The sequence below is a fragment of the Giraffa tippelskirchi genome, chromosome 2, assembly GCF_054371585.1.
Source record: "Giraffa tippelskirchi isolate mGirTip1 chromosome 2, T2T-mGirTip1v1.2.pri, whole genome shotgun sequence".
NCBI classification, from domain to species: Eukaryota; Metazoa; Chordata; class Mammalia; order Artiodactyla; family Giraffidae; genus Giraffa; species Giraffa tippelskirchi.
Window position 1 is genome coordinate 212,239,856 of NC_137276.1, and position 27,804 is coordinate 212,267,659.

Below are 27,804 nucleotides of genomic sequence, written 5' to 3' on the forward strand. Positions count from 1 at the left end.
ACTCTTAAATCCTAAAACCCTAATAATCTACCCTAATGTACTTCTTTCTTTAAATTGGTTGGTTTCTCAAAAGTTTTTTCTCTTTAGTTTTAAATAATGAGATTTAGGATTATTGTAAAACAGAAGATGGCTTATTTCAACTAAATCATTGTTATAAACGTATATAGGTTATAAATTAGGTTACTATTAGATGCAGTACAAAAGTTGTGTTGTCGTGTATTTAACTCACCAAATTAAAGTAGTGGCTAATGTAACACTTCCCTAATTTATTATAAAAAGACAAATCCTCTATAAAGTCTATCTGGTTGACCTCACGAGCCCAACAATTTATGAAATCTTCTAAGTGCCTTGGATGTCCTGGGGAAGTACGGGTGAAAACATCAGACACCAACAAAAGTGTACTTTTGTAGTATGGTGACACAGAACTACAAATAAAACTACAAAAAATACACATATAAAATATAGGAAAATGGAAGAACACAAGATCAGGTGAAATATCACTGTTTTCTCATGTGTATAGATTACAGACACATTATTTTGAAACTGTATACTAGCATTTCCTGTGATATGTCATATAACATGAATATTTTTATGACTTGCATCAAAAAGCGTTTATTTCTGCTCACAGGTCTTGTAGAGGGCTGAGGCATCTCTTTTTGAGACTCTAGGTGTGTTTTGATGTGTTCAATATATCTGCCATTCTGAGATGCAAGCTAACCAGAACATATTCTTCTCATGACAGAAAAGAAGAGCTACAAGGCCAAACCAAAACACATAAGCAGCTTCAAAGCCTCAGTCTGAGTAGGTTGTTTGTCATCGTCCTGTGGTCAAGGCAAACATCAACAGTGTGAAAATATGTACTTCTCCAGCAACGTGGGTAGGGAGAATGAATATTTGTGGTATAATTTTGCAATGTATAATTTGTTCTTTGAAAGACAAATATTGACTTTGTTTTTCTTTCTTTCTGGCTGTGCTAGGTCTTCATTGCTGTGTGTGAGCGTTCTCTAGTTGAGTAGTGGGGGCTACTCCCTAGGTGCAGTGTGCAGGGTTCTCAGTGCAGTGGCTTTTCTTACTGTGTGGTATGTGCTCTAGAGTGTGTTCAGTAGTTGTGGCACATGGGCTTAGTTGTCCTGTACCATGTGGGTTCTTCCTGGACCAAGGATCGAACCATGTCCTCCGCATTGGCAGGTGGATTAACAACTGGACCACCAGGGAAGCCCAGCTTTCCTTTGTTCCACCCATAAAATATATTCATCCCTATGCCAGTGAAGACCCCTTCCTTCCCTCAAAGTTTTATGGTTTTATGTCATCATACGTGAAGTTCAAAATTGTGTGGTAGTCTCAACATCATAGCTGCCCCTCCTCCATCCCCAAGCAATATCCAGAGGTGGAATAGTAGACTAACCTCTAAAAATGTAAGTTTCTACCCACATCTGGCTCTAAAGCCAATGTCATTAATTTTACATTTTCCTTCAGGCATCCCATTTCTGGTATCAATTTCTGTATTTGTTTCTTTTTGCTGTACTGATGGTACATAACAATGAATTGAAGCATGCCGGTAACTTACAATGACATACAATTAATCTTTAAAAATGGTCCTGTGTGTGGAGGCTGCGGAGGCTTTGCTCTAGGCTGTCCCTGTGGATCTGGTTGGTGCCAGATATTTGTTATCCTGTGATCCAGAGTGAAGAAGCAGTTTCTGCTAGGGAGAGGTTTTCTGGAAAGATCTAGAGTGTGAAAGAACAAGATAAATCACCCAAGCACATCTTAGGTTTTTGCTTTGATATGGCTTATGTCGGGCCTCACAGTGGCACTAGTGGTAAAGAACCCACCTGCTAATGCAGGAGACATAAGAGACATGGGTTCGATACCTGGGTCAGGAAGATCCCCTGGAGTAGGAAATGGCAACCCACTCCAGTATTTCTGCCTGGAAAATCTCATGGACAGAGGAGCCTGGTGGGTCATAGTCCATAGGGCTGCAAAGAGTTGGATATGACTGAATGGAATTATTATGCATAGTGGCTTATGTCACATTCTCTCACATTGTTGGCCAAAGTAAGTCACATGACCCAAATTGAAATCAATTAAATGGGATTTTTACTCCTTCTGCGGAAGGTACAAGTGGGGAGTAAATGTTTGTGAAACTAGAACCATCTATAGGGCTTCCCTGTGGCTCAGGGGTAAAGAATTCATCTGTCAATGCAGGAGATGCAGATTTGATCCCTGGGTTGGAAAGATCCCCTGGAGAAGGAAATGGCTACCCACTTCAATATCAGTATTCTTGCCTGGAAAATCCCAGTTGCAAAAGAGTCAGATATGACTTAGTGACTAAAAACAAATAGTACAATCTGTGTCAAATGCTTAAGTGCAATATAGCCAAATAAAACGTACTTATGGAATTTAGCGGGAAAAAGTTTCTGAACTTACCCTAAGTTGAAGCTATTACCTTTTACAATACCCTCATTTGTTTCTTTGGGCAATTTTCTCAGTGCCATTCAGGGTCTTCACAGTCCTAGTGCTACACAAGATCTGGCTTTGCTAGAAAAATCCTTGTAGTAAAAAAAGCTGGGAAGTAGAACCACACAAAAACAGCAAAACAAAAGCCACTCAAATGGTATGCCTCTGATAGTTGTTTTGTATTGCCTTGAAAAGGTTGTTTTCAATGAGAAAATCATGCACTTCAAGATTACAAAATTAGCATTATTAATTCCTTGGGAAGTTGTGGCCTTTTAAATAGCTCTACCTTTCTGTGATCACTAAACAAAAGAAAGGGAAATAAAAACTAAAAGGAATTTTAAGTATTTAGGCTTATGATTACTTGGAGTTTATTACCTCTAATGCTCATTGACTCCATATAATATGGCTTTAGAATTTATTATAAAATGTTAAAAGAAAGACAAAGTGGAGGTAAATACAAATGCAAAGGAGTTAACGTAACAGAAAATTTATATCTAGTATCATTTTATAAATAAAAAGTTTGGTTAGAGGACTGTTGGAGTCACAAGGTGGGCTAATGTGCCTCTTAATAGCAGCATGATGTATTAAAATACCAAAGGAGAAGGTAAAAGATGACTATGAATCATTGAGTAGTAGAGTTATTATTTTAACATAATATGTGTCATAATTGGTCAAAATTATTTTTATGATAATGACTTTCTCAAAAGATAGCTCTAAAAGAAGATAAACACAAACTACTAGAGATACAAATACTTTTTTGTTTTCTGATTTTTCTTTCTCTTACACTTAGAGGATCTTCATTTATTCCTGCACAGGTGTTTCAACCTTTATAATGTTTTTGCTTCAATTCAACAAAACTATACCTGCAATCATGGGCAAGACAATATGGGGCTATAAAGACAAAAATTGCCCTTTAGTTGGTGATATTATGGTTCACTGGAGAGAATGTCTGTTGTAGTTTGTCTTTGAAGAAGCAAATTTACTCAGCTTTTTAAATTTAAAAAAAGTACTAATCAATGTTGCAATAAAGTAATGGTACTTCTAATAAAGATTTTGACAAGGTAACTGTCAGCTCCTCTCCTTGCCAGTCCACTAACATGCTCAGTATTTTTGGTTCCAGCATCATGAAATGACAGTGCTTGGAGAGTTCCCTGCAGTAGCCTATTTGTTTTATAACCTATTCAGCAGAAATTGTCTCCATGGCTGCTGGCCACTGGGCGTGTACTAACTCTGTGACTTGGCACAGCAGAGCTTCCTTCCATTTGACTTAATTTAAGCATCTTCTTCAGCCAAACATTTTCTCTACCTTCCAGCCAATACCCAGTGCCTTTCCGAAAAGGGTGCTAGAAAGAGCATTGAACTGGCCCTTTGAATATCCATGTTGTAGGTCTGGGTGCATGGCCATTTGGCTCTGCCTTACTTTAATTTTTAATCTATTAAAAAGATGTGAAATATATCATTTCAAGGTCTCTTTCAGCTTCATTTCACTCTCTCTGTATTGTTTCTCTTCTTCAGCCTCTATTGCACAGTACAGTAGAAATCCTCCAGCTTCAGAATCAAAGAGGCTTTGTGGACTCTGGTGTCCTTTTCTGAAAAAGAGGGACAGTGATGTCTTCAGATCAGTTATTTGGAAGAGTAGACTAGCTAGTTGGTACAGTGCTTTGAACACTAGTCAGCACAGTGTAAGTTCCCTTTTTGTTCTTCCAGGAATCACAGTTCCTTTTCCTTTCCATCTCTATTCATGTATATACCCTTGTTTGCTGCTTGTGTGTGTGTGAGTATGTGTGTGTGTGTGTGCGCACTCAGTGGCTGACTCTTTGCGACCCCATGGGCTGTAGCCCACCAGGCTCCTCTGGCCATGGGATTTCTCAGGCAAGAATACTGGTGTGCGTTGTCATTTCCTTCTCCAGGGCATCTTCCTGATCCAGGGATTGAACCCATATCTCCTGCATTGGCAGATAGATTTTTTTTACCACTTAGCTGCCTGGGAAGCCTTATTTTTGCTCCTGGGGCCTCTACAGAGGGGCCTGGCTAGGTGTTCTGAGAATAAAAGAGACATGAGTCTCAGTGGGTGCTAGATAGGCTTCTATTTGGGAAGACCACAATTGAAAAACGCATATGAATACTCGGTGACCCTGGGCGGTTGTGACAGGATGCTCTGTGATGACCTAGAGGGCTGCGATAGGGGTGGGGGGGGGGTTCAGGAGGGAGGGGGTATATGTACACATATCGCGGCTGCACTTTGTTCTGCAGCAGAAACTAACATGATGTTGTAAAGCAATTATATTTCAATCAAAGAAAAATGGTGGCAAAGGAGACGCAACTAGAATAATTCTGCCTTAGGTTAGTTGAGACACTCCAGGGCTGGTTATCTGGAAATTTAACTCTCAGAAAAAAGCACCACTGAGGTCAGTGTTTAGCAAATATCCATTGGTCACATGCCATCTTCAATATTTCTGCCCCATTTGTCCTATTATTTGGTTAATATTTTTTCTTTAAAATGATCTAAATTATTCACTATTCAGTCTAGTTCATATCTGTATGATCGTGTTGTTGATGTGCTAATTATGTTGATTTCTTAATACACATGAAGTTAATGTATAGCTATTAAAATTTTAAAACTATTCCACCTAAAACCATATAGATCATCTTTGGGAAACATTGGCCTACTTTTTAACTAGAGTTGGTGGATGGCTGTGTGATGGATGGAGGATTAGGTATATGAAACGGATAAAAAGTCTGTCTTGGGAAACAGAAGCTAGTGGAGGCTCCAGTCTTTCTGTGTCTATCACTCAGGAGGGCTTACCCTTGAGAGGTGGTTTGGTGTTGTGTTTAGAGCCAAGATTCTAGAGTCTGACTCCCGGGTTCAGATTCCAGCTCTCATCTTTCAGCCAAGTGTAGCCTTGGGCAAGTTGCTTAACATCCTTGTACTTCATTTTCTTTAGCTTGAGAAATGCGGGAACTTCCCTGGTGGTCCAGTGATTAAGACTTCACCTTCCAATGCAAGGGGTACTTGTTCGATTCCTGCCTGGGGAGCTAAGATCTCACATGCTTCTCGGGCACAAAGCTAAAACATTTAATAAAAGAAGCAATATTGCAACAAGATACAATTAAGACTTTAAAAATGGCCCACGTCAAAAAAATCTTTAAAAAAAGTAAATGGGATAACAGGAATATCATGACTTTTGTGAGGATGCAATGTATTGACATATATAAATCTTTCAGAATAGTTCCTGTTCTCAATGTAACTATAAACTGATTTTATCATTATTGTTATTCTTCTCCTATGAAACTCATAGTCTCCATAACATTATATGGTATGAAGGCCTGAGTTTAGTTTTTACAGCCCAGCTAATATTTTGCTATAATACCAAGCCAAATATTTTGGAATATATTGAATATATGTATAAATTTTCTTTTACTTGATATTGTGTCTTTAATTTATAATTTTTAGGCTCCTTCTGCTAAGGCTTTATGCATTTCCTTTTCTGCTCTTCTGAAGTGCCAATGAAAAGATTTCATATGCAAGATTGTATTATTTATTGCTTTACACTATGACTTAAAATAAACTATCAAGGCTTAAATGTTTAAGTCAATAAAATACTGTCTATAGACTGACTACAACTTTCAAAAAAAACATAGCACAGAATGTATGACATTTGAATTCTTTAGTGATATATCAATGGGTGATATTCCAAATTGTATTATTCATAGAATCAATCAATAAAGCTTAACTTTTAACAATGCTAAGATAAAGAAAATTTCCATGCCCAAGGCTCTTGGTTAACTGTATGCATTAACACAAGTGCAAGAAAACAAGTCATATCTTATTTTTTTTTTAACTTTTAACGACAATAAGCTGCTTTGTGTGAAAACTAATATATCCTCATTCAGATGCTCTACTTTTACTTTGATTGCTGTCAGAGCTGCCCTGTGAGCGAAAGGTGGATGTCAGCAAGATGAATATAGACAATTCTCTGCAAGGAGGTTCCTTGCTTAGAGGATCACATTTCTGAAAGGCTATCAGATGACTTCCTGAGGTGTGAAGGAAAGCGACACAAGAGTGTAGAATATCTTGTCAAGAAACCGGGCTTAACTGCCTGACTGGTAGTTAAACAGAAAAGAAGCACCCATGTTTCTGGTATTGCTTCCTAGCTCTTAACCCATTTTTCCAGCTTTCCTTGTGTACATTATGGGTGTATGCTAAGGACCTCTTAGGTAGGTAACTCATGAAGTGGTTGTTTGTAGCAATCATGCAATATCTGGGATAAAAGAAGAGAATACAATTAAAAGAGGGAGGAAACAATACATTCCTTCACCTTTGCTCCCCAAAAGTGTTCCCATATGTCTGACGTATGGCTGCAAAGTGAGTTATTAGAGTGCATCACTGGAAGTCAGGAAGGATCTGGAATACCACTTCTACTCTGAATGCTCTTCTTTTAAGTTGTTGTTCAGTCCGACTCTTTGCCAGCCCATAGACTTCCGCATGCCAGGCTTCCCTGTCTTTCACCATCTCCCAGAGTTTGCTCAAACTCATGTCCATTGAGTCAGTGATATCATCCAACCATCTCATCCTCTGTTACCACCTTCTCCTCCTGCCTTCCAACTTTCCCAGGATCAGGGTCTTTTCCAATGAACCGGCTCTTTGCATAAGGGGGCCAAAGTATTGGAACTTCAGCATCAGTCCTGCCAATGAATTTCCTTTAGGATTGACTGGTTTGATCGCCTTGCTGTCCACAGGGCTCTCAAGAGTTTTCTTCAGCAGCACAGTTTGAAAGCATGAATTCTTTGGTGCTGAGCCTTCTTTATGGTCCAACTCTCAGATCTGTATGTGACTACTGGAAAAACCATAGTTTTGACCATAAGGACCCTTGCTGGGGAAAATGATGTCTTTGCTTTTTAATATGATGTCTACGTTTGTTATAGCGTTTCTTCCAAAGAGCAAGAATCTTTTAATTTCATTGCTGCAGTCACTGTACACTGTGATTTTGGAGCCCAAGAAAATAAAGTCTGCCACTGTTTCCATTTTTTCCCCATATATTTGCCATGAAGTGATGGGACCGGATGCCATGACCTTTGTTTTTGAAAGTTGAGTTTAAGTCAGCTTTTTCACTCTCCTCTTTCACCTTAAGTAAAATAGACAAAATTGTTGTTGGGTTGGAAAAAAGACACACCAAACATAGTTCTGTTTCTGAATGAACTTATCTTCCAGTTGGGAAGGTAAAATACTTGCATGTAAGCAAGCATCTAAGTAACTTGTGAAAATTGATAATCTGAAGCATTCCACAGGGTGGACTCTATTCAAGGACAAAATAAGATTTTTCCATCTGGGAAAGGTAAGAGAGTTACCTGAGTGGCTCTTTTATTTTTCTTTTGAGAAAAGAGGAAAGTTACTGATAGGCATGGTGAAAGAGACAAGCATGAAAAGGTGTGGAAAATTGGAGCAGTGTGCATTGAGGTGAGAAAACATGAAGACAGACTGTCAGTCACTTGGTTGGTGGTACTGGCTGATGTATGAAAGTAGGAAGTGGAAATAAATCTAGAAAGGTAAAGAGGATCAAATTTTGGAGGGCTTTGGATGCAGGACAAAGGAATTCAAATTTTATTCTACCAGCTAGAATGTAATTGAAAACTTCGGAGAAGTAACATATGTGAAAACCTTTGTGTGTGTGTGTGTGTGTGTGTGTGTGTGTGTAACAGGAGCTTTTGGTGGTGGCATCATCCATACATTTTCCTTCTGATATTTGTCTTGTTATCTACAAGTATATTTATATTAATAGTGGAAGCAAATTAAGAAATTAAAATAATGAATATATGAGAAATCTATATTTCAGACAAACAATGTGTTGCTTGTGTAGAGGATAATTGGAAGTATTGGGTTTGGGGGAAGCAAAAGCCTCAATACGAGGCAGCTGTTTGGATTGGCTATAGGTACATCTGCACTGAAGTTATTCCTAGCATTGTCAATGAACTGTAAAAGTTATTTTATGTCATAAAAAGTTTAAGAAACCATACTCATCAGAAATAATATGATCAAATAATTCTGTGAAAAGTTAAAAGATCTGTCATACGTGCAACCCACTTAATGTACTCCACTTATACTAAATTAGGTGTTCTACACAGGTTTTCTACCAAAACATATTGAAAATAGCATTTTGTTGCCATGACAACCTAAAAGAGCAATTGGAAACTAGAGCATTAAAGGTGAGACGAAAAGACAGACAAATAGCTCATATTTAGCTAGATAGTATTTCTTTTTAATTTTTATAAATCCAGGGAAAATTTTGAAATTTTTTAGTGTTCAAAAATGTTTTGAATGGTTTTCCCCTTGAAATCATATAGATTTAGAATATCCAGTTTTACTTGCATCCTCTGCTGGTTATTTTTTTTTAATTTATTAATTTTAATTGGAGGCTAATTACTTTACAATATTGTAGTGGTTTTGCCATACATTGACATGAATCAGCCATGGGTGTACATGTGTTCCCCATCTGCTGGTTATTAAATGAGTTAACCATCCATTTTTTCTAAATCTCAAAAGCCTATTTCATCTACTTGAGTTTTGATTGCTTTTGGTAGATTCATAACATTTTGACCCTTAGCTCAGCATATGATAGCTATTTATTGATTGAAACTCTGAATTTCAAAATGTGTTTTGTAAATCCCAAGTGTTTCACAAAGTGTTTCTAAGGTTTATTTGGAAGGAAGAATGGTTATTATGGTTACTTGGTTTAGGTGCTTTCTATTTCTTTGAGATTTTTACCTTACCACCACACTAGAAATTGCCATTGTGGTACTCAGCAAAAGAGTAGGTACTTTCAGAATTCTAAACGTTTGCAGCAATTTGATAAAAATTTGACAATAAATGCACATTTTCTATTTGCATTTATAAGATATCCTCAGCATCTTATACTCAAAGGTAAAAAATAGAATATGAAAGGATAAATGTGGTAGATTAAAATACTAAATAGGAAAATGTAAGGAAAGATAGTCATGAAAAAATAATCACAGTCATCCTAAAACATTAAGCATAATTTTGGTAAAGAAGCAATTATATAAGAATATATACAGACAGTAAAATTTTATATTGTGATCCACACAGTCAAAGGCTTTGGCATAGTCAATAAAGCAGAAATAGATGTTTTTCTGGAACTCTCTTGCTTTTTCAATGATCCAGCGGATGTTGGCAATTTGATCTCTGGTTCCTCTGCCTTTTCTGAAACCAGCTTGAACATCTGGAAGTTCATGGTTCACATATTGCTGAAGCCTGGCTTGGAGAATTTTGAGCATTACTTTACTAGCATGTGAGATGAGTGCAATTGTGTGGTAGTTTGAGCATTATTTGGCATTGCCTTTCTTTGGGATTGAAATGAAAACTGACCTTTTCCAGTCCTGTGGCCACTGCTGAGTTTTCCAAATTTGCTGGCATATTGAGTGCAGCACTTTCAGAGCATCATCTTTCAGGATTTGAAATAGCTCAACTGGAATTCCATCACCTCCACTAGCTTTGTTCGTAGTGATGCTTCCTAAGGCCCGCTTGACTTCACATTCCAGGATGTCTGGCATTAGGTGAGTGATCACACCATCGTGATTATCTGTGTCGTGAAGATCTTTTTTGTACAGTTCTTCTGTGTATTCTTGCTACCTCTTCTTAATATCTTCTGCTTCTGTTAGGTCCCTACCATTTCTGTCCTTTATTGAGCCCATCTTTGCATGAAATGTTCCCTTGGTATCTCTAATTTTCTTGAAGAGATCTCTAGTCTTTCCCATTCTATTGTTTTCCTCTATTTCTTTGCATTGATCGCTGAGGAAGACTTTCTTATCTCTCCTTGCTATTCTTTGGAACTCTGCATTCAAATGGGTATATGTTTACTTTTCTCCTTTGCTTTTCACTTCCGTTCTTTTCACAGCTATTTGTAAGTCTTCCTCAGACAGCCATTTTGATTTTTTACATTTCTTTTTCTTGGGGATGATTTTGATTCCTTTCTCCTGTGCAATGTCACGAACCTCCATCCATAGTTCATCAGTCACTTTGTCTATCAGATCTAGTCCCTTAAATCTATTTCTCACTTCCACTGTATAGTCATAAGCGATTTGATTTAGGTCATACCTGGATGGTCTAGTGGTTTTCTCCACTTTCTTAAATTTCAGTCTGAATTTGGCAATAAGGAGTTCATGATCTGAGCCAGTGTCAGTTCCCGGTCTTGTTTTTGCTGTATATTGTCACCCTACTTATTTTACTTATATGCAGAGTACATCATGAGAAATGCTGGGCTGGAGGAAGCACAAGCTGGAATCAAGATTGCCAGGAGAAATATCGATAACCTCAGATATGCAGATGATACCATCCTTATAGCAGAAAGTGAAGAAGAACTAAAGAGCCTCTAGATGAAAGTGAAAGAGGAGAGTGAAAAAGTTGGCTTAAAGCTCAACATTCAGAAAACTAACATCATGGCATCTGGTCCCATCACTTCATGGCAAATAGATGGGGAAACAGTGGAAACAGTGGCTGACTTTATTTTTCTGGGCTCCAAAATAACTGCAGATGGTGATTTAGCCATGAAATTAAAAGACGCTTACTCCTTGGAAGGAAAGTTATGACCAACCTAGACAGCATATTGAAAAGCAGAGACATTACTTTGCCAACAAAGGTCCGTCTAGTCAAGGCTATGGTTTTTCCAGTGGTCATGTATGGATGTGAGAGTTGGATTATAAAGAAAGCTGAGCACCGAAGAATTGATGCTTTTGAACTGTGGTGTTGGAGAAGACTCTTGAGAGTCCCTTGGACTGCAAGGAGATCCAACCAGTCCATCCTAAAGGAGATCAGTCCTGGGTGATCATTGGAAGGACTGATGTTGAAGCTGAAACTCCAATACTTTGGCCACCTCATGTGAAGAGTTGACTCATCGGAAAAGACCCTAATGCTGGGAAGGATTGGGGGCAGGAGGAGAAGGGGATGAAAGAGGATGAGATGGTTGAATGGCATCACCGACTCGATGGACATGGGTTTGGGTAAACTCCGGGAGTTGATGATGGACAGGGAGGCCTGATGTACTGCGATTCATGGGGTCACAAAGAGTCGGACATGACTGAGCGACTGAACTGAACTGAACTGAAAATTTTATATTAACCTTCAGATAGGGTAAATTTTATTCTGTAATTGCTATTTGTAGGATTTTGAGAACACTTTATTGAAGTCAACACTATGAATTCCTAGGCACTGCAGGATATGAATGACAAGGAATCTACCCTAAAGGAAATTGATGTGTCTACATAAAGTGATATAATGTGCCCAAGTATTGGAGAAAAAAATATAGTATAATATTTTTAAAAAATCAGAGCAAGAAACTATTTTTTTTCCTGGAAATTAAAAAATAACTTCATATAGAAAATGATAATCAACCATCAAGGTGTGGACAGGCATTGTTCTGGGCAAAGCAGAACTTTGACAGGCAAATTGAAATGTGTGGATACCATATTCATGGAAGATGTTACTGATGGGCATGTGGAGCTGTGTGGAGATAGAAAAACAAAATTTAGAGCCTCTAACATTATCATCAAGGAATGTAGATTGGAATTTTAGATTCATGTTCACTCTTTCACAAAAAATATCTATCTAAAATGTGTGTGACCATGATTTCTGCAGATTAGGAAGAAAGGTTTAAACTAGGATTCTTGAATGCAAGTGAGGTGAATTACTCTTGAAAAATCTCTCTCCATTTGCAGGTCTAAGACCTGTCAATATCAGTCAAGGAAAAAAAGGTTTTGAAGAGTTCTTCAGAATTGCTGAAGCCTCTTTTCATCCCTGCCAGGTGATGAAGTAAGGATGGAGGGAAAGAGACTGTCCTTTCTGTGCTAGATGCTACATGCGAGGTCCCTCCCATCCCCACTACCCTCATTGCTGTGAGCAGAAAAGGAAAAGGGAGAAGTGCCAAAATTGGCTTCAGATGAAGGTAAAAAGTTTAATGCAGAGATTCATTCATCCTTTCACTTATTTATCTGAAAAATAATTATCAGGCACCTACTGATGGAAAATAAAACCAGCCCAGAATTTATAACCTAAGAGGGACAGGCAAGCATTAAACAACTAAACAGATATACCCCCAATTTTAACAGAAAAAATGTACAACATGTGCTCCTTAAATGTTTGTTAAATGAGTAACAGATGCTGCACTGGAAAAACTGGGAGAGAGATAAACAAGGGGTAAACTTAGATTGTGTGACAAGGGAAATCTTTCTGCAGGTCTAAGCAGAAAAGGAGAACAGTGTCCTCACTTCCCTTATGGTCATCATAAAGAGCTTCTTAGCCCCATGAACTACTAAGTCGAATTAGAGAAATCAACGTTGAGTCTGGAAGAAGACCCCAGCGTGCCCGACTCTGTGCGACCCCATAGACGGCAGCCCACCAGGCTCCGCCATCCCTGGGATTCTCCAGGCAAGAACACTGGAGTGGGTTGCCATTTCCTTCTCCAGTGCATGAAAGGGAAAAGTGAAAGTGAAGTCGCTCAGTGGTGTCCGACTCTTAGCGACCCCATGGACTGCAGCCCACCAGGCTCCTCTGTCCATGGGATTTTTCCAGGCAAGAGTACTGGAGTGGGGTGCCATTGCCTTCTCCTCCCCAGCATTCTAGCCGCCCTCAATGTGTTAGAGTAAGCCACGTGAAGTTATCTCTTTAGGGAGGGGTTGATGCAGGTGTGTTGGGAAATGACTTGGGGATGAAGACATCCAGACCTACTACCTCTGTTCCCCATTTTATTCTCAATATGTATTTTTTTAAAGTCATTAGGTTACCTGCTAATGAGCTCCAATGAGGATGAACCAGACTCCACAATGATCATCCCAGTTTGTATTAAGAACGTTATACCTTTTTGCAACTGTTGTATTGACTTCACAAATATTTAAAAATCTAAACTATTTTTTTCAATTGTTTAGCACCCAATTAAATGACCCTTAAGTGTTGGAAAAGATAGGAGATACTTAGCTCATAGATTCATGCTGATTTCTTGCCTCTCTGTTCTTTGTTTTTTAACTTTTTACTTTGTATTGGAGTATAGTTGATTAACAACGTTGTGGTAGTTTCAGGCGCACAACAAACTGATTCAGTTATATGTATACATCTATCTATTCTTTAAAAAATTTTTCCCCAATTGGTTGTTGTATAATATTGAGTAGAGTTCCCTGTGTTATAAACTAGGTCCTTGTTGGTTATCCATTTTAAACAAAGCAATGTGTACATGTCCATCCCAAACATTCTAACTATCCTTAACTTGTCTCTGATCTTGAAAATGCTGGAAAATAAAGGCTGTCTTATGACTCTTATGTGTCCACTCTTTGGAGAGAAATATTGTAGCATCAATTCCTTGTGTAATATGGTCAGTTTATTTTTTCTGTTATAAAAGATTTCACCATAGAAATGTACTTACTTTTTCTGTCCCCCCCCCACCCGCCCCCTTTCTGTTCAGGTTTATTTTCAAAGGGTTTCTTTACAATGCAGAATATTTAGACCTTTTTACAGATAAATGGGGCTTTCCTGGTGGCTCAGTGGTAAAGAATCCTCCTGCAATACAGGAGATGCAGGTCGACCGCTGGGTGGGGAAGATCCCCTGAAGAAGGGCATGGCAACCCACTTCAGTATTCTTGCCTGGAGAATCCCGAGGACAGAGGAGCCTGGAGAGCTATGGTCTACTGTGTCGCAAAGAGTCAGACACAACTGTAGCAACTGAGCACACACACACAGATAAATGATAACTTGTATGTATGTTTTAAAAAGCATGGTCTAGAGGACAAGGAGACTTTTATGGATGCCAGTAACTACGAGTTACCTGACAGTGTGTTCCTTGTTTTTCCTACAATTTCCATTTTGCTGTGCTGCAGTATAAACATGCACTTTGCACATAAGCCTTTCCCCTTAGAAATAGTGTATGAGCAAATATCGCAGTGACAGATGTACCTCCAGCAGGAAATTTAGATTGATTTTTTCTTTTGGTCCTAAAACCTTTGTTTTCCCCCCACATTCTCTCTAACTTTATATGTCATTCCACATATCTCGGTTTATTGCTATTATGGCTGCTCTGACACCATTGTTTTCTAGTCACTTGATATATTTGGGAAAACACTGAATATTTGTGAATACAACAAAGGCATCTTTTATGTTTTCTGGGTCTTTAGCTATTTCTCTTCCTGATACAATTTCCTTTTGAATAAAATGGAACACTTTTATAGAAAAAAATCTGAGTTCATTAAATATTTATTTATAATTTTATAGTCTATTAATTGCATTTTATTTCACTCAACCTGGCACTCACTTTTATTTTGCTTTGTTTGGATTTTCCATTTATGTGGCATCTGCAGCATATCTACCTGTTACTCAAAGGATCATAGGAAAATTTTCCAGGACTCCTATTTTCTGATTAACTTGGAAATCAAATTGTGGGGTGTTTCCACTCATTGTAAATTGACACTGGCTCTTTTTTACAGAAAGAAAGAGTGAAGGAGGGAGGGAAACAGAAAGAGAAGTGCTAGACTTTCCTAACTTTAGAGAGAAAGGATTGTAAAGCTGAAAGGAACTTTAGAGGTAATGTTTTATGCTTTAGTGATTCTCTACCTCTATGACTATGATGCTGTAATTTTACTAAACATATTATTCCATGACCCCACATAATAACAATTGTTCTTTCAGTAAATATTGGTAAAAATATGTGGGTAAAAGAGTTCTATGATTTTATTGATACTTAAAAATTAAACTTGCATCTGTATACATTTGGAAAAATAGTGTGGCCAAATCTGGCCCCATTACTTCATGACAAATAGAAGGGGAAAATGTGGAAGCAGTGACAGACTTCCCTACGTGGGCTCTAAAATCACTGCGGATCGTGACTGCAGCCATGAAATCAGAAGACGATTGCTTCTTGGCAGGAAAGCAATGACAAACCTAGACAGCATGTTGAAAAGCAGAGACATTACTCTGCCAACAAAGGTCCGTATAGTCGAGGCTATGGTCTTCCCAGTGGTCACGTACGGTTGTGAGAGTTGGACCATAAAGAAGGTGGAGCACCAAAGAACTGATGCCTTTGAACTGCAGTGATGGAAAAGACTCCTGAGAATCCCTTGGATGGCAAGAAGACCAGACCAGTCAATCTTCAGGGAAATCAACCCTGAATACTTGTTGGAAGGACAGATGCTGAAGGTGAAACTCCAGTATTTTGGTCAACTGATACAAAAAGCTGACTCATTGGAAAAGTCCCTGATGCTGGGAAAGATGAAGGTAAAAAGAGAAGACATCCTGGAGCCAGATGTAGAGCCAGACATCCTGGAGTGCAAAGACAAGTGGGCCTTAGGAAGCATCACTACTAACAAAGCTAGTGGAGGTGATCGAATTCCAGTTGAGCTATTTAAACTCCTAAAAGATGATGCTGTTAAAGTGCTGCATTCAATATGCCAGCAAATCTGGAAAACTCAGCAGTGGCCACAGGACTGGAAAAGGTCAGTTTTCATTCCAATCCCAAAGAAAGGCAATGCCAAAGAATGCTCAAACTACCGCACAATTGCACTCATCTCACACACTAGCAAAGTAATGCTCAAAATTCTCCAAGCCAGGCTTCAACAGTACATGAATCGAGGATTTCCAGATGTTCAAGCTAGATTTAGATAAGTCAGAGGAACCAGAGATCAAGTTGTCAACATCTGCTGAATCATCAAAAAAGCAAGAGAGTTCCAGAAAAACATCTACTTCTGCTTTATTGACTACACCAAAGCCTTTGACTGTGTGGATCACAACGAACTGTGGAAAATTCTTCAAGAGATGGGAATACCAGACCACCTGACCTGCCTCCTGAGAAATCTGTATGCAGGTCAAGAAGCAACAATTAGAACTGGACATGGAACAATGGACTGGTTCCAAATCTGGAAAGGGGTACGTCAAGGCTGTATATTGTCACTCAGCTCCTTACTTAACTTATATGCAGAGTACACATGGGAAATGCCAAGCTGGAATCAAGATTGCTGGGAGAAATATCAATAACCTCATATATGCAGATGATACCACCCTTATGACAGAAAGCAAGAGGAACTGAAGAGTCTCTTGAGGAAAGTGAAAGAGGAAAGTGAAAAAGCTGGCTTAAAACTCAACATTCAAAAAACTAAGATCATGACATCCAGTCCCATCACTTCATGGCAAATAGATAGGAAAACAATGGAAACAGTAGCAGACTTTATTTTCTTGGGGTCCAAAATCACTGCAGATGGTGACTGCAGCCATGAAATTAAAAGACACTAGTTCCTTGGAAGAAAAGTTATGACCAACCTAGACAGCATATTAAAAAGCAGAGACATTACTTTGCCGACAAAGGTCTGTATAGTCAAGCTATTGTTTTTCCAGTAGTCATGTATGGATGTGAGAGTTGGACCATAAAGAAAGCTGAGCACTGAAGAATTGATGCTTTTGAACTGTGGTGTCAGAGAAGACTCTTGAGAGTCCCTTGGACTGCAAGGAGATCCAACCAGTCCAGCCTAAAGGAGATCAGTCCTGGGTGTTCATTGGAAGGTCTGATGTTGAAGCTGAAACTCCAATACTTTGGCCACCTCATGCGAAGTGTGACTCATTGGAAAAGACCCTGATGCTGGGAAGGATTGGGGGCAGGAGGAGAAGGGGGTGACAGAGGATGAGATAGTTGGATGGCATCACTGACTCAATGGAAATGGGTTTGGGTAAGCTCTGGGAGTTCGTGATGGACAGGGAGGCCTGGTGTGCTGCAATTCATGGGGTCGCAAAGAGTCAGACACGACTGAGCGACTGAACTGAACTGAACTGATATTGAGATCAGATTTAGTATTTCAGCAAAGATTAGAGTAAAAAGTATTGGTCCATGATAAAGTGGTAACAGTGAAACTGAATGTATTGCTTTCAATTAATAAAGAGGCAGTAAAAGGAAATTTCAATCTACTGAGTTGATATTTAATTACATATTCATATAAATTCATATGAATCTTCAGATCTGATAACATATAATTCTAGTAATTGAGTTCCATAAACATTAACTCATCACCTGAATGGTTAAAATGTGTAACAGACTCAATAGTTCCTGAATTTAAACTTTAAATGATAGGAAGGCAGGTTTTATTCCACAGGTGGCACTAGTGGCACCTGCCAATGCAGGAGATGTAAGAGATGTGGGCTCAGTCCCTGGGTTGGGAAGATCCCCTGGAGGAGGGTATGGCAACCCACTCCAGAATTATTGCCTGGCGAATCCCATGGACAGAGAAACCTGGCGGGCTACAGTCCATGGGATTGCAAAGAGTTGAACACTATGGAGCATGCACACACATAATTCTTCATTAAATTTCAGCTTTATGTACACTGAAGCTCATAAGACAACCCTGTTAAATTTAAGGCTTATCCTAGAATTATGAGGGAGAGTAAAACTGGCTCTTGAATGAGGCAGGTCATGTATTCCATAGCACAGACATGGTTTGAAAAGAACAAGTAAATCTGGGGAGAATTTGACCAAATGCTCATCCTTGCATTTGAACCAGTTATAGGCCTGAACAGATGCCAAGGTGTCACCTCTGAAGAATTGGAAGGAAAACCTTGGATTCAATGGTCTCTTCCTGGAAGTGACCGATAACTATTATTTAGAAAAGAAAAGAAATAAAATAACAGTTTGTGCCTACTGCTGATGTGGTTATATTGTAATAGCTTTATTTTTTCACTGTCAAATATTTATGTTATTTATTTATGTTATTATGTCCTACCAATGATATTGATAGTCCTCAGGAGAATCATTTACTACCTTTAAAGTGTAATAGAATGAATAAATTAGTTACCATTGAATTTCAATGACATTTCAAATATATTCATATAAAGTTGTAATAATTTTAAATGTAACAAATCTCCTTTGTAGCCCATTACAATGAAATGACTGTTTGTATCCCCAGCCCTGCCCCCCAACCAAATTCACATGTTGAAATTCTACCTCTCAATATGATAGTATCGGGAGATTGGGCCTTTGGGCAGTAGAACTCTCATGAAAGCAACTAGTGCCCTTATTAAAGATACCCCCCAATGCCCTTTAGGTTTCTTTCCTTCATGTGAGGACCTAACCTGAAGTCCACTGTCTGAAACCCAAAAAAGTGCCCTCTCTAGAACCCCTAGAGCAACTTTCTGACACAGCCACACCCAGGGACATTCTTTGACATAGTTTACAGGCTGAGCTATATGTTCCTCCATGGCTTTGAGGACTTATGTTTTCCATTTTCCATTCAAAATCCTAGAAACAACTCTTTCTTTTGGATCTGTAGGTAGTGGTGAAAAATCCATATTCTTTACATGATTTATTAATTGCCCTGATCCTGGAATAAATTAGTATTTCTAATGGTTCCATAAGGAAAATAAAATAATAGATGTTATAATCAGTTTGGAATTCTACTTGAGTATGGTGGACTTAATAATCCATAAGATCCTTCCAAGTCTTGTTCTGTCTTAAAATGTCTTATTCTGTAAGATCTATCTTTACTGTAGAATGATTTTTTCCCTATGAAAACAGTCCAACAAGTGTTGAGTGTACTCGTGGCTTATGAAAACCAAATACAGGGAGGTGCTATAAGAGCCAAAGAATTTTAAAATAACTAAAACCAGAGGATTTTATTTAACAAATCCTGGTGCATTTAAAGGAACATAATGGCAAAATATCAGTTCTACTGAAGCCCACTATGAGACCATCCTCAGGGTTCCTATCATGGACCAGATAAAGATGAAACTCTCATATCAAAATATCAGTTCTACTGAAGCCCACTATGAGACCATCCTCAGGGTTCCTATTATGGACCAGATAAAGATGAAACTCTCATGCACTTCTTTTCACTATTCCAGGAAAATTTAGCATCCTTGAGTGGACTGTTACAGCAAAGAACAAATCAGGTAATGGAAAAGTTCCTTTGCAGGTTGTAGTATGGTTTAATTCTTTTGTTAACCATACCTGACTGATTTGTTGTTGTTCAGTCGCTCAGTTGTGTCTGACTCTTTACCACCCCACTGACTGCAGCAAGCCAGGCTTCACTGTCCTTTACAGCTCCCCAGCGTCTGCTCAAACTCATGTCCATTGAGTCAATGATGCCATCCAACCATCTCATCCTCTGTCTTCCCCTTTTCCTCCTACTCTCAATCATTCCCGGCATCAGGGTCTTTTCCAATGAGTCAGTTCTTCCCATCAGGTGGCCAAAGTATTGAAGCTTCAGCATGAGTCCTTCCAATGAATATTCAGGACTGATTTCCTTTAGGATTGGCTGGTTTGATCTCCTTGCAGTTCAAGGGACTCTTAAGAGTCTTCTCCAGCATCATATCTCTCTGATAGATGATTGCAAAGAAATACATACCTTTATGTCCAGGAAATTCCCAAGTATTCAGAACATTTATTTTGTGTTGATGGTTTTCTCCAGAGCTACAAATATTGAGATGGAAATCAGTTGGGAAAACCGTGTTTCAAATATTCTCTTCAATTTACTCCTGTGGCAATTTAGTCAAACAACCCTGCTTGGAAGTAATCTCCTTGCAGAACTGAGGTGGGGAAAAACCTGCCAAACAGTATAATTCACCGAATAGACTTTGGCTCCCACTCTACCAATCCATCTTAAATAGTGGCTAGCGCCCTGCATCTAGCAATACATAAGATCAAGCAATTTAGCACAAAAAAAAAAAAAGAGAGAGAGAGAGGGAGAAAGGCCCCACAACTTGGCATCCCCGTGGACATTAATCTTTGAGAAAATCAAATGGATCCAACTTTTGCCAGAGTTTAATAGCAAAGCTGTCTCATTTTACACAAATGAGTACCGAGTCTGCTAGCGAATGGAAAGAGGAGAGCGCGAGGAGGTGGGGCTGCTGACTGGACTGTTTTCAAAGTGGCTCCTGTTTTTAGGGGAGGGGCCAAGGATGCTCCGCAGGGCAGGAGAGACGAAGTAGTTAAAAATTATTACTAGCGAGGGGCTGGAACCTCGGGGACGTGGGTATATAAGACGACGCCTCCAGCGCAGAGCTGCTGCTGCGTCTGTAGGAGCCACGACCTGGGCGCACGGGCTCAGCTCCTTTCTGGCCAGAGGCCAAGGAGAGGAGCCAAGGGGGCGGCGGGGTCCACACCGGGGCTCCTGCTTCTTTTCTGGGACAGACACGGGACCCCCTAACTTCGGGTGTCTCTCTGGAGACGCGCACCCGCAGGGTCGTGCGCTCCAACCCCGCACACTCGCGCGCGGTAGCAGCGCGCCCGGCTCCAGGTCCGGCCGGAGGCGATGCTCGCAGGGGGCCGGGCAGCCGGGCTCGGGCGGCTGGAGTAGGGCCTCCAGTGGGGAGGCAGGGAGGCTGCGGAGTTAGAGCCCGGGCCGCCAGGCGGGCAGAGGCCACCTTCGCTCCACGCCACACCTGCCGCCGCGCCGCGATGAGCCGCGTGGTAACGCTGCTGCTGGGCGCCGCGCTGCTCTGCGGCCACGGAGCCTTCTGCCGCCGGGTGGTCAGCGGTGAGTCCGGGGCCGCCCGCCGGGCGCTCAAGCCGGGAGAGGGGACCGCGGGGCGCGCAGGCGAGGTCCGGCTTGTCCAGGGGTAGAGGCTCTCCCAGGGGTTGGAAACCGGTGCTGGGTAGGTAGGGGGCCGGAGATGGCAGGGGGAAATTGATTGTATGCTGCTTTCTCCCCGTCCCTCCCTAAACACCCAGAAAAGTTTACGTTCTTTTGGGAGTGCCTGGTTTAGTAGCTGCGAAGCGAGCTCTGCTTCATCCTGGGCAGTACAGCGTTTTCTAGGACTCGTTTCGACTTTCTTTAGAAAAGAGTTGGCCTCAGGGCTGGTACCTGTAAAAGGGGTGGGGTACCGCGGAGGCAGACGGAGCCCAGAGACTAAAGAGCCGCTACAGAAATTGCCACCCCCTGTTGGCCTGGCTCGACTCCAGTCCCCGCCCGCCCGCCCGCACGGGGTTCACGCAGATGATTTCTGAGACCAGACCTTTTCGCTGTAGGTGGCTCACCGACCCCGGGGTGCTCAGCCTTTGTTCTCAGGAGGGCTGACAAAGACCAGGCCACTGGGCGTCTTGGGAGATCTCTCCTTAACACACCTTGTTGCAAGTTGGGGACTTCTCAGAACACGAAATCGGCTTGAGTTGGGTTGAGGTGTGCATGATCATCAATGCAGGTCTGTACGCGCACACAGTAGGTGCCCAATTAGGTCGGTCGAGTCTATGCCCGGGAAACGGATCGGAATTGGCAAGCTTCCCGGCCTATGCTTTGATTTTTTTTTCTTCGACCACTTTTACCGTCCTGTTGTCGAGCAATTCATACCACATTCACTCTCCCTTACTTTTGGGAAAGGTCTTTAAAAAAAAAAAAAAGCAAAGATTCTCGAAAGCCTAAGATGAATGAATGGGGCCTTACAGGAAAGTTGAGCATAGCTACCCTTATTGAAATTTCTTGTGATGCTAATTATAGTGTTGCAATAGATATTTGTTGAAGGTATGTGGGTTGTGTTTTAAGTGTGTATTTTTTTTTTTTAATGTAGAAAGCACAGATTCCTTTTCACATTCTGTGCGTCTGTATAACAGTTGTCACTAGAGGTAGATGACAGATGACAGCGACTTAATCAGTAGTGAAGCCAGACCTTTAGAAATTGGCCTATTAAGCTTAATTGTTACTGATATTCCCCTCAGCAATGTGATGTTCTGCATCTTCTGAATACAATCCTTCAATGTCTGGGTATCAATCACTCTCCACTAACTTTTTGGCCCTCTGGAGATACTGGAATTAAATACATTGTGTGAAAGGTCACTTGGAAATACATGTTGCTTACATTTTTTTTCAGGCTGTTGCTATTTAAATATAAAATGAAAACATTGCAGAATCAAATATGGTTACAAAAGCCCTAGCTTTGGATACCTCCTGCTGATGTTAGCTTCAAAGAAAAGTCCAGCATACAAACTCATCTGAATGTGTGAATTAAGCATCTGACTGCCTTTGTCTCTGTCAGAATTATTCATGCAAATGAATGAACAGCGGAGATCAGGCTCTGAGCTTAAGGTGTTTCTTAAACACATGGAAAAACTTCACTGACGTAAATGGTCTCCATTAGGTATATTCTTGTTTCATCCCTTAAAATTTGCAAAAGAAGAAGAATACATAAAGCAGACCTTGAGAAAACCACTAATGAAAAGTTTATGTTGTGTTCTATTATTGAATAAATGGTTACAAAGCTTTTGCTGTGTTTTTCTAGTAAGTATTTATAGACGTCTTGTAGGTGACATCTGGAAAATTTCTAATTAAGTGAACATGATTTATTCGATTTAACATAAATGATGATGTTTACTTGATAGTAAAATAATTACCTAGTTATGTTTTTCTTATGAATAATTTGTCTTTTGCCATACAAACTCACATTGAAATCTAACCATTACAACTGACTTGTAATTTTATCCTCTGAAGACTGATTTTTTAAAATGTATATATCAGCCATAATGGCATGAGAACAGAGCAGTCTAAAGCCTGATATTTCAGAAATATTAGGTCTAATGTCTCCCTGGATGCTGTAAAGCTTTGAAAGGTGCATCAACTTTTTCATGCCGCTAGGGAACATTTACCAAAATTCTATTCAACTGTCTGTCAGCTGAAACAAGCTTTTTAGGGCCATTATTAAGAACATACTTACAATATATGGAATGCATTTTTTAGTTATTGAAGATCATTACAACCATTAAAATTTCCATATAATGTACCAAAATAGCTATTTATCCTAGGGGAAAAAAGATAAAATCTCATAACTTTATTCAATAAGATACTTTCCAATACTGTTACATACACCACCTTTTTAAAAGTTGAGAGCATTATTTATAAATGAAGTGAAAACATTTTAACAAGAATGAGCTTGTGAAACATTATCTTAACCTGCCCCATAAGATTTCATAGCATCTCGCAGTAATAGAAAAGTATGTTTATAAGTTCCTGGCTATGCTTATTTTGATGTATGAATATGCAATAAAAATATATAACTGTGAGGATAGTGATCACAGAGTATTTAGTGAATTTTTGATTCTAATTTGGGAATTTAAGATCTTAGACCAGTACTGATTTGTTGCTATACACAGATGTGTAGCAATGGTCCCAACCTTTTTGGTACCAGAGACTGATTTAGTGGAAGACAGTTTTTCCATGGAACAAGAGGTGTGAGGATGGTTTTGGGATGATTCAAGCCCATTGCATTTATTGTGCACTTTATTTCTGTTATCATTACATCAGCTGCACCTCAGACCATCAGGCAGGTGGGGGATCCCTTGTGTAGAGGATATATCTAGGGGTGCAGTCATTTAAATTTGTGAAGTGACTGGAGAGTAATGACATCTTCTTTACGACAAAGGTAAGAGGATTTTACTTTGGGGGTATATGCGTACATATGAAAAAGAATTCAAAATTCATGTCTCTAAGATGGGAGAATATATCTGAAGAGCCCATGGATATTCTTAAGCTTTTAAAGTGTTTTGAAGTAATGTGTGTGTGTTTACTTTCTCTTTTTAAGTGCACCCAGCAGTGCCATCAACCTGTTTATACTGCAAAGTGCATTAGGTGTGTTTCAGGGTACCTCCACATTTCTGCAGAACACTTTAATATTTCCCTTGAAATTATTGAAATTTGCAAACATTTTATTTAGAAGACTGGGCAATTTAGAGACTTCCATTTTGATTATCCAAATGCCACAGAATATTGCAAAATCATAGGTGGTGACTAGTAGCCCATAGATTAATAGCACGGGACATACAAGATTTTTTTTTTTAATTGCAAAAAACTGCTGAGAGTATTCCAGCTTGTGGTACTACTCCATGACATCATCAAAAGCATAAAGTGATGACAGTGCAGTTTTCAAAGATGCAATTACTTTAAGTATCTCTTGGGCAAGAAAGGAATGAATTAATCTTATTACCAGTCACTTAATAAACTACACATTCATCATAGTCATTAATCCTTACCTGCCGTTTTTCATTATTTTATGGTTTTATTTTCATAATTCTTTTACTGGAAGATGGTAATATCTGTTACATTAACATTAAAAAGGGACAGTATTATATAAAGATGTTCAAAGTGGAAATTCAGCTCATGGTCTCATTAGCAATGTTGACCTTTTCCAACTCTCTGTCTTTTGTGTTAGATGCTTAGCACACAGGTCAGTGATGGACACAACTACCAGAAGGGATTGTTTCTTTCATGTTTTAACGTATCGCTGATGATAGAACATAGCCTGACAATTTGACTAAAGTTATACTCCTTGTTGTTGGGGAGATGTTCAGGTTGGATCTTGTTTGTTTTGTTTGGAAAATAGGTCTAGACTTAAAAATCATTAAGGTGATATGGGGTCTGAAAATCTGAGATAGATGTTGCAAGAGGAAACCTATGTCTAAATGTTAACTAAAAGAAATTCTGCATTCTGCTTAGAGGGAAACTCTCCATGTACAACCCCAAGCATGTGTTAGCCATCCAGTAACCAATCACAAGCCAATGCTAAACATGATAGCATAGGTTATACTAATTGTGTATATATGAATCAGTCCCTTTATTCATGAAATTTTTCACCTTAGAAAAATATACTTGAGACTTCCAAGGAGGCAGGCTAGAAATTTGGGGTCGTGTATGAACTGTGGAGCCAAACTGCCTGGTTCCAAACCCTTAACCATTTATGAGCTGTGTGAATTTGGCAAATGATTTAATTTTTCTGTGTCTCCCTTGCTTCATTGTTAAGATGGGATGAGAGCATCCACACCACAGGTTTGCTGTGGGGTTGTTGATGTTGTTCAGTTGCTAAGTGGTGTCCGACTGTTTGTGCCCCCTGACTGCAGCACGCCAGGTTCCTCTGTCCTCCACTATCTCCCGGAGTTTGCTCAAATTCATGTCCATTGAATTGGTGATGCTCTATAACCATCTCATCTTCTGCCGTCCCCTTCTCCTTTTGCCTTCAATCTTTCCCAGCATCCCAGCTGTAGGGTTGCTGCTGCTGCTGCTGCTGCTAAGTCGCTTCAGTCGTGTCCGACTCTGTGCGACCCCATAGACGGCAGCCCATCAGGCTCCGCCATCCTCCAGGCAAGAATACTGGAGTGGATTGCCATTTCCTTCTCCAGTGCATGAAAGGGAAAAGTGAAAGTGAAGTCGCTCAGTCGTGTCCGACTCTTAGCGATCCCATGGACTGTAGCCTACCAGGCTCCTCCATCCATGGGATTTTCCAGGCAAGAGTACTGGAGTGGGGTGCCATTGCTGTAGGGTTAAAGGGGTTCAAACACAATAGTGCAGGTCATGTCATGGACACAGGCTCTGCCCAGAAGCTTTGAGAGGACACTCAGCAATTCAGGCTCCCCGGCTATCACTGAAGCCACCTACAGGAGAGCAGCCTATGTCACCAGGAGAGATCCTCTTTCCTAATTTACCCAAAGGCCTGGAGAAGACTCTTGAGAGCCCCTTGGACTACAAGGAGATCAAACCAGTCAATCCTAAAGGAAATCAGTCCTGGAAGGACTCATGCTGAAGCTGAAGCTCCAGTACTTTGGCCACCTGATGTGAAGAACTAACTCACTGGAGAAGACCCTGAGGTTGGGAAAGATTGAAGGCAGGAAGAGAAGGGGACAACAGAAGATGAGATGGTTGGATGACATCACCGGCTCTATGGACATGAGTTTGAGCAAACTCCAGGAGATAGTGAAGGACAGGGAGGCCTGGCATGCTGCAATCCATGTAGTCACAAAGAGTTGGACAAGACTTAGCGACTGAAAAACAATAATGGATTGTGCTAGCTGTGAGGGTTTACACACTTAGGCATTGATAAATCTCAGGCTATTGTCATTATTTCTTTAAATTGTCAAGCTACTCTTACTTTTTAGGTAAGAAAACTGAGGCCAGGAAAGTTTTAAATAATGACCCTAATATTCCCACAGTTCAAATAAAGCTCTTAGTGATTGAAGTCAACTCTTAGTGATTTAATGTTTGAATTCTTCACTCACATGATTACTTGGTTTACATTTATTATTTAGATCTTATTTTAAATACTGGGTTAATGAAATAAATTTCATCCCCTTCTCAGAAGACTTGTGTTTCCCAGGTGGAGAGTTAGGATTTTCAGATGCCACCATTATTCAACCAATGGTCAAGACTATAGTTTTGGCTGTTTGTCAGTATAGGAAGACGGATTCCAGCACGATCTTAATAGTGCACTATGCAATTAATTACATTACAAAATCTGTTGCAAAAGTAAAGTTTATTATAGCAAAACATTGTTATAATGAAAAAGTCTTAAGACGATGCAATATTGAACAGTAAAAGCAGAACAAGTAATCGATAGCTTTCCTTTTTAGTTTCAAAGTTTGGGCATTATGATTGGAAGTCATGTCACATTGTATGTTATAGTTTCAGCATATTTATCCCTTTGATTTTGAGTACAGTAAAAAAGAACCATGAAAAGCAATTTGGTTTATGGTATTCTAGTGAAATGTCCAAAGTCCAGTTAGTCTGACTTGGGGAAGATTTATCATGTAGGTGCTCTTTTGCACAACTGTTTTTTTTCCTTGCAACTAAAGGTAGATCATAATTGAACAACTGGAATTCATAGTATGTCTTCCATGTTTTTATTGAAAAATATGATAAAATTCAATACTTATTTAATGTTGATAACATATGATTATAGTGTGAAGTGTAAGAAAAAATGTTATTACTTTCATAACTGAGGACTCAACTTTCAGAAATTTAATAAATATAAGCAAAACCCAACCAAATCATAGACTTCCTAGGTAGCTCTAATGGTAAAGAACCCACCAGCTATTGCAGAAAATGTAAGAGACACGGCTTTCGATTCCTGGGTGAGAAATATCCCCCAGAGGAGAGCATGGCAATCCACTCCAGTATTCTTGTCCATGGAGAATCCCATGGACAGAGGAACCTGGCAGGCTTCAGTCCATAGGGTCACACAGAGTTGGACAGGACTGAAGCGACTTAACACACACACCCTCAAACCAAATCATAGATCCTTTCCATGCAGGAAGAAAAAACCTTCTTGCCATGACTTTATGAGTTGGTCTTGCTTTTACATTGTTACTAAAAACATTTAAGACTCTGCCAATATTTAGCTCTACAGGAATTTTTATGGTGAAGAAAAAAGACAGAATTACCTATTTGTGGAAATAGTAGAATCTTGGCTATGATAATGAGAGGAATGATTATTTTAGCAGGCAATACTAAAAATTATTGCTGAATTAAAGTGCATATGTATCTATATAGTTGTATATGAGTATGTGTGTATGTGTGTGTGTGTGTGTGTGTGCATGTATGAATGTATGTATGAAACCAAGAGTTGTTGAC

At 39.6% G+C, this 27,804-nt stretch overlaps 1 protein-coding gene across 15 annotated transcripts in view; it reads left to right on the top strand.

The window, feature by feature from the left end:
• The window catches only part of CHODL (chondrolectin), a 593,574-nt gene that overhangs the window by 549,421 nt on the left and 16,349 nt on the right, over window positions 1-27,804 (top strand). Inside the window, exon 1 of one of the 15 annotated variants that reach the window (XM_081572693.1) lies at window positions 20,486-20,958. The exons of the other annotated variants lie outside the window; for them this stretch is intronic. Within the exon in view, the coding sequence (XP_081428819.1) occupies window positions 20,880-20,958 (79 nt within the window). The 5' untranslated portion in view covers window positions 20,486-20,879. Of the gene's footprint in view, window positions 1-20,485; window positions 20,959-27,804 lie in introns of those variants that run through there. 15 annotated transcript variants of the gene reach the window in all.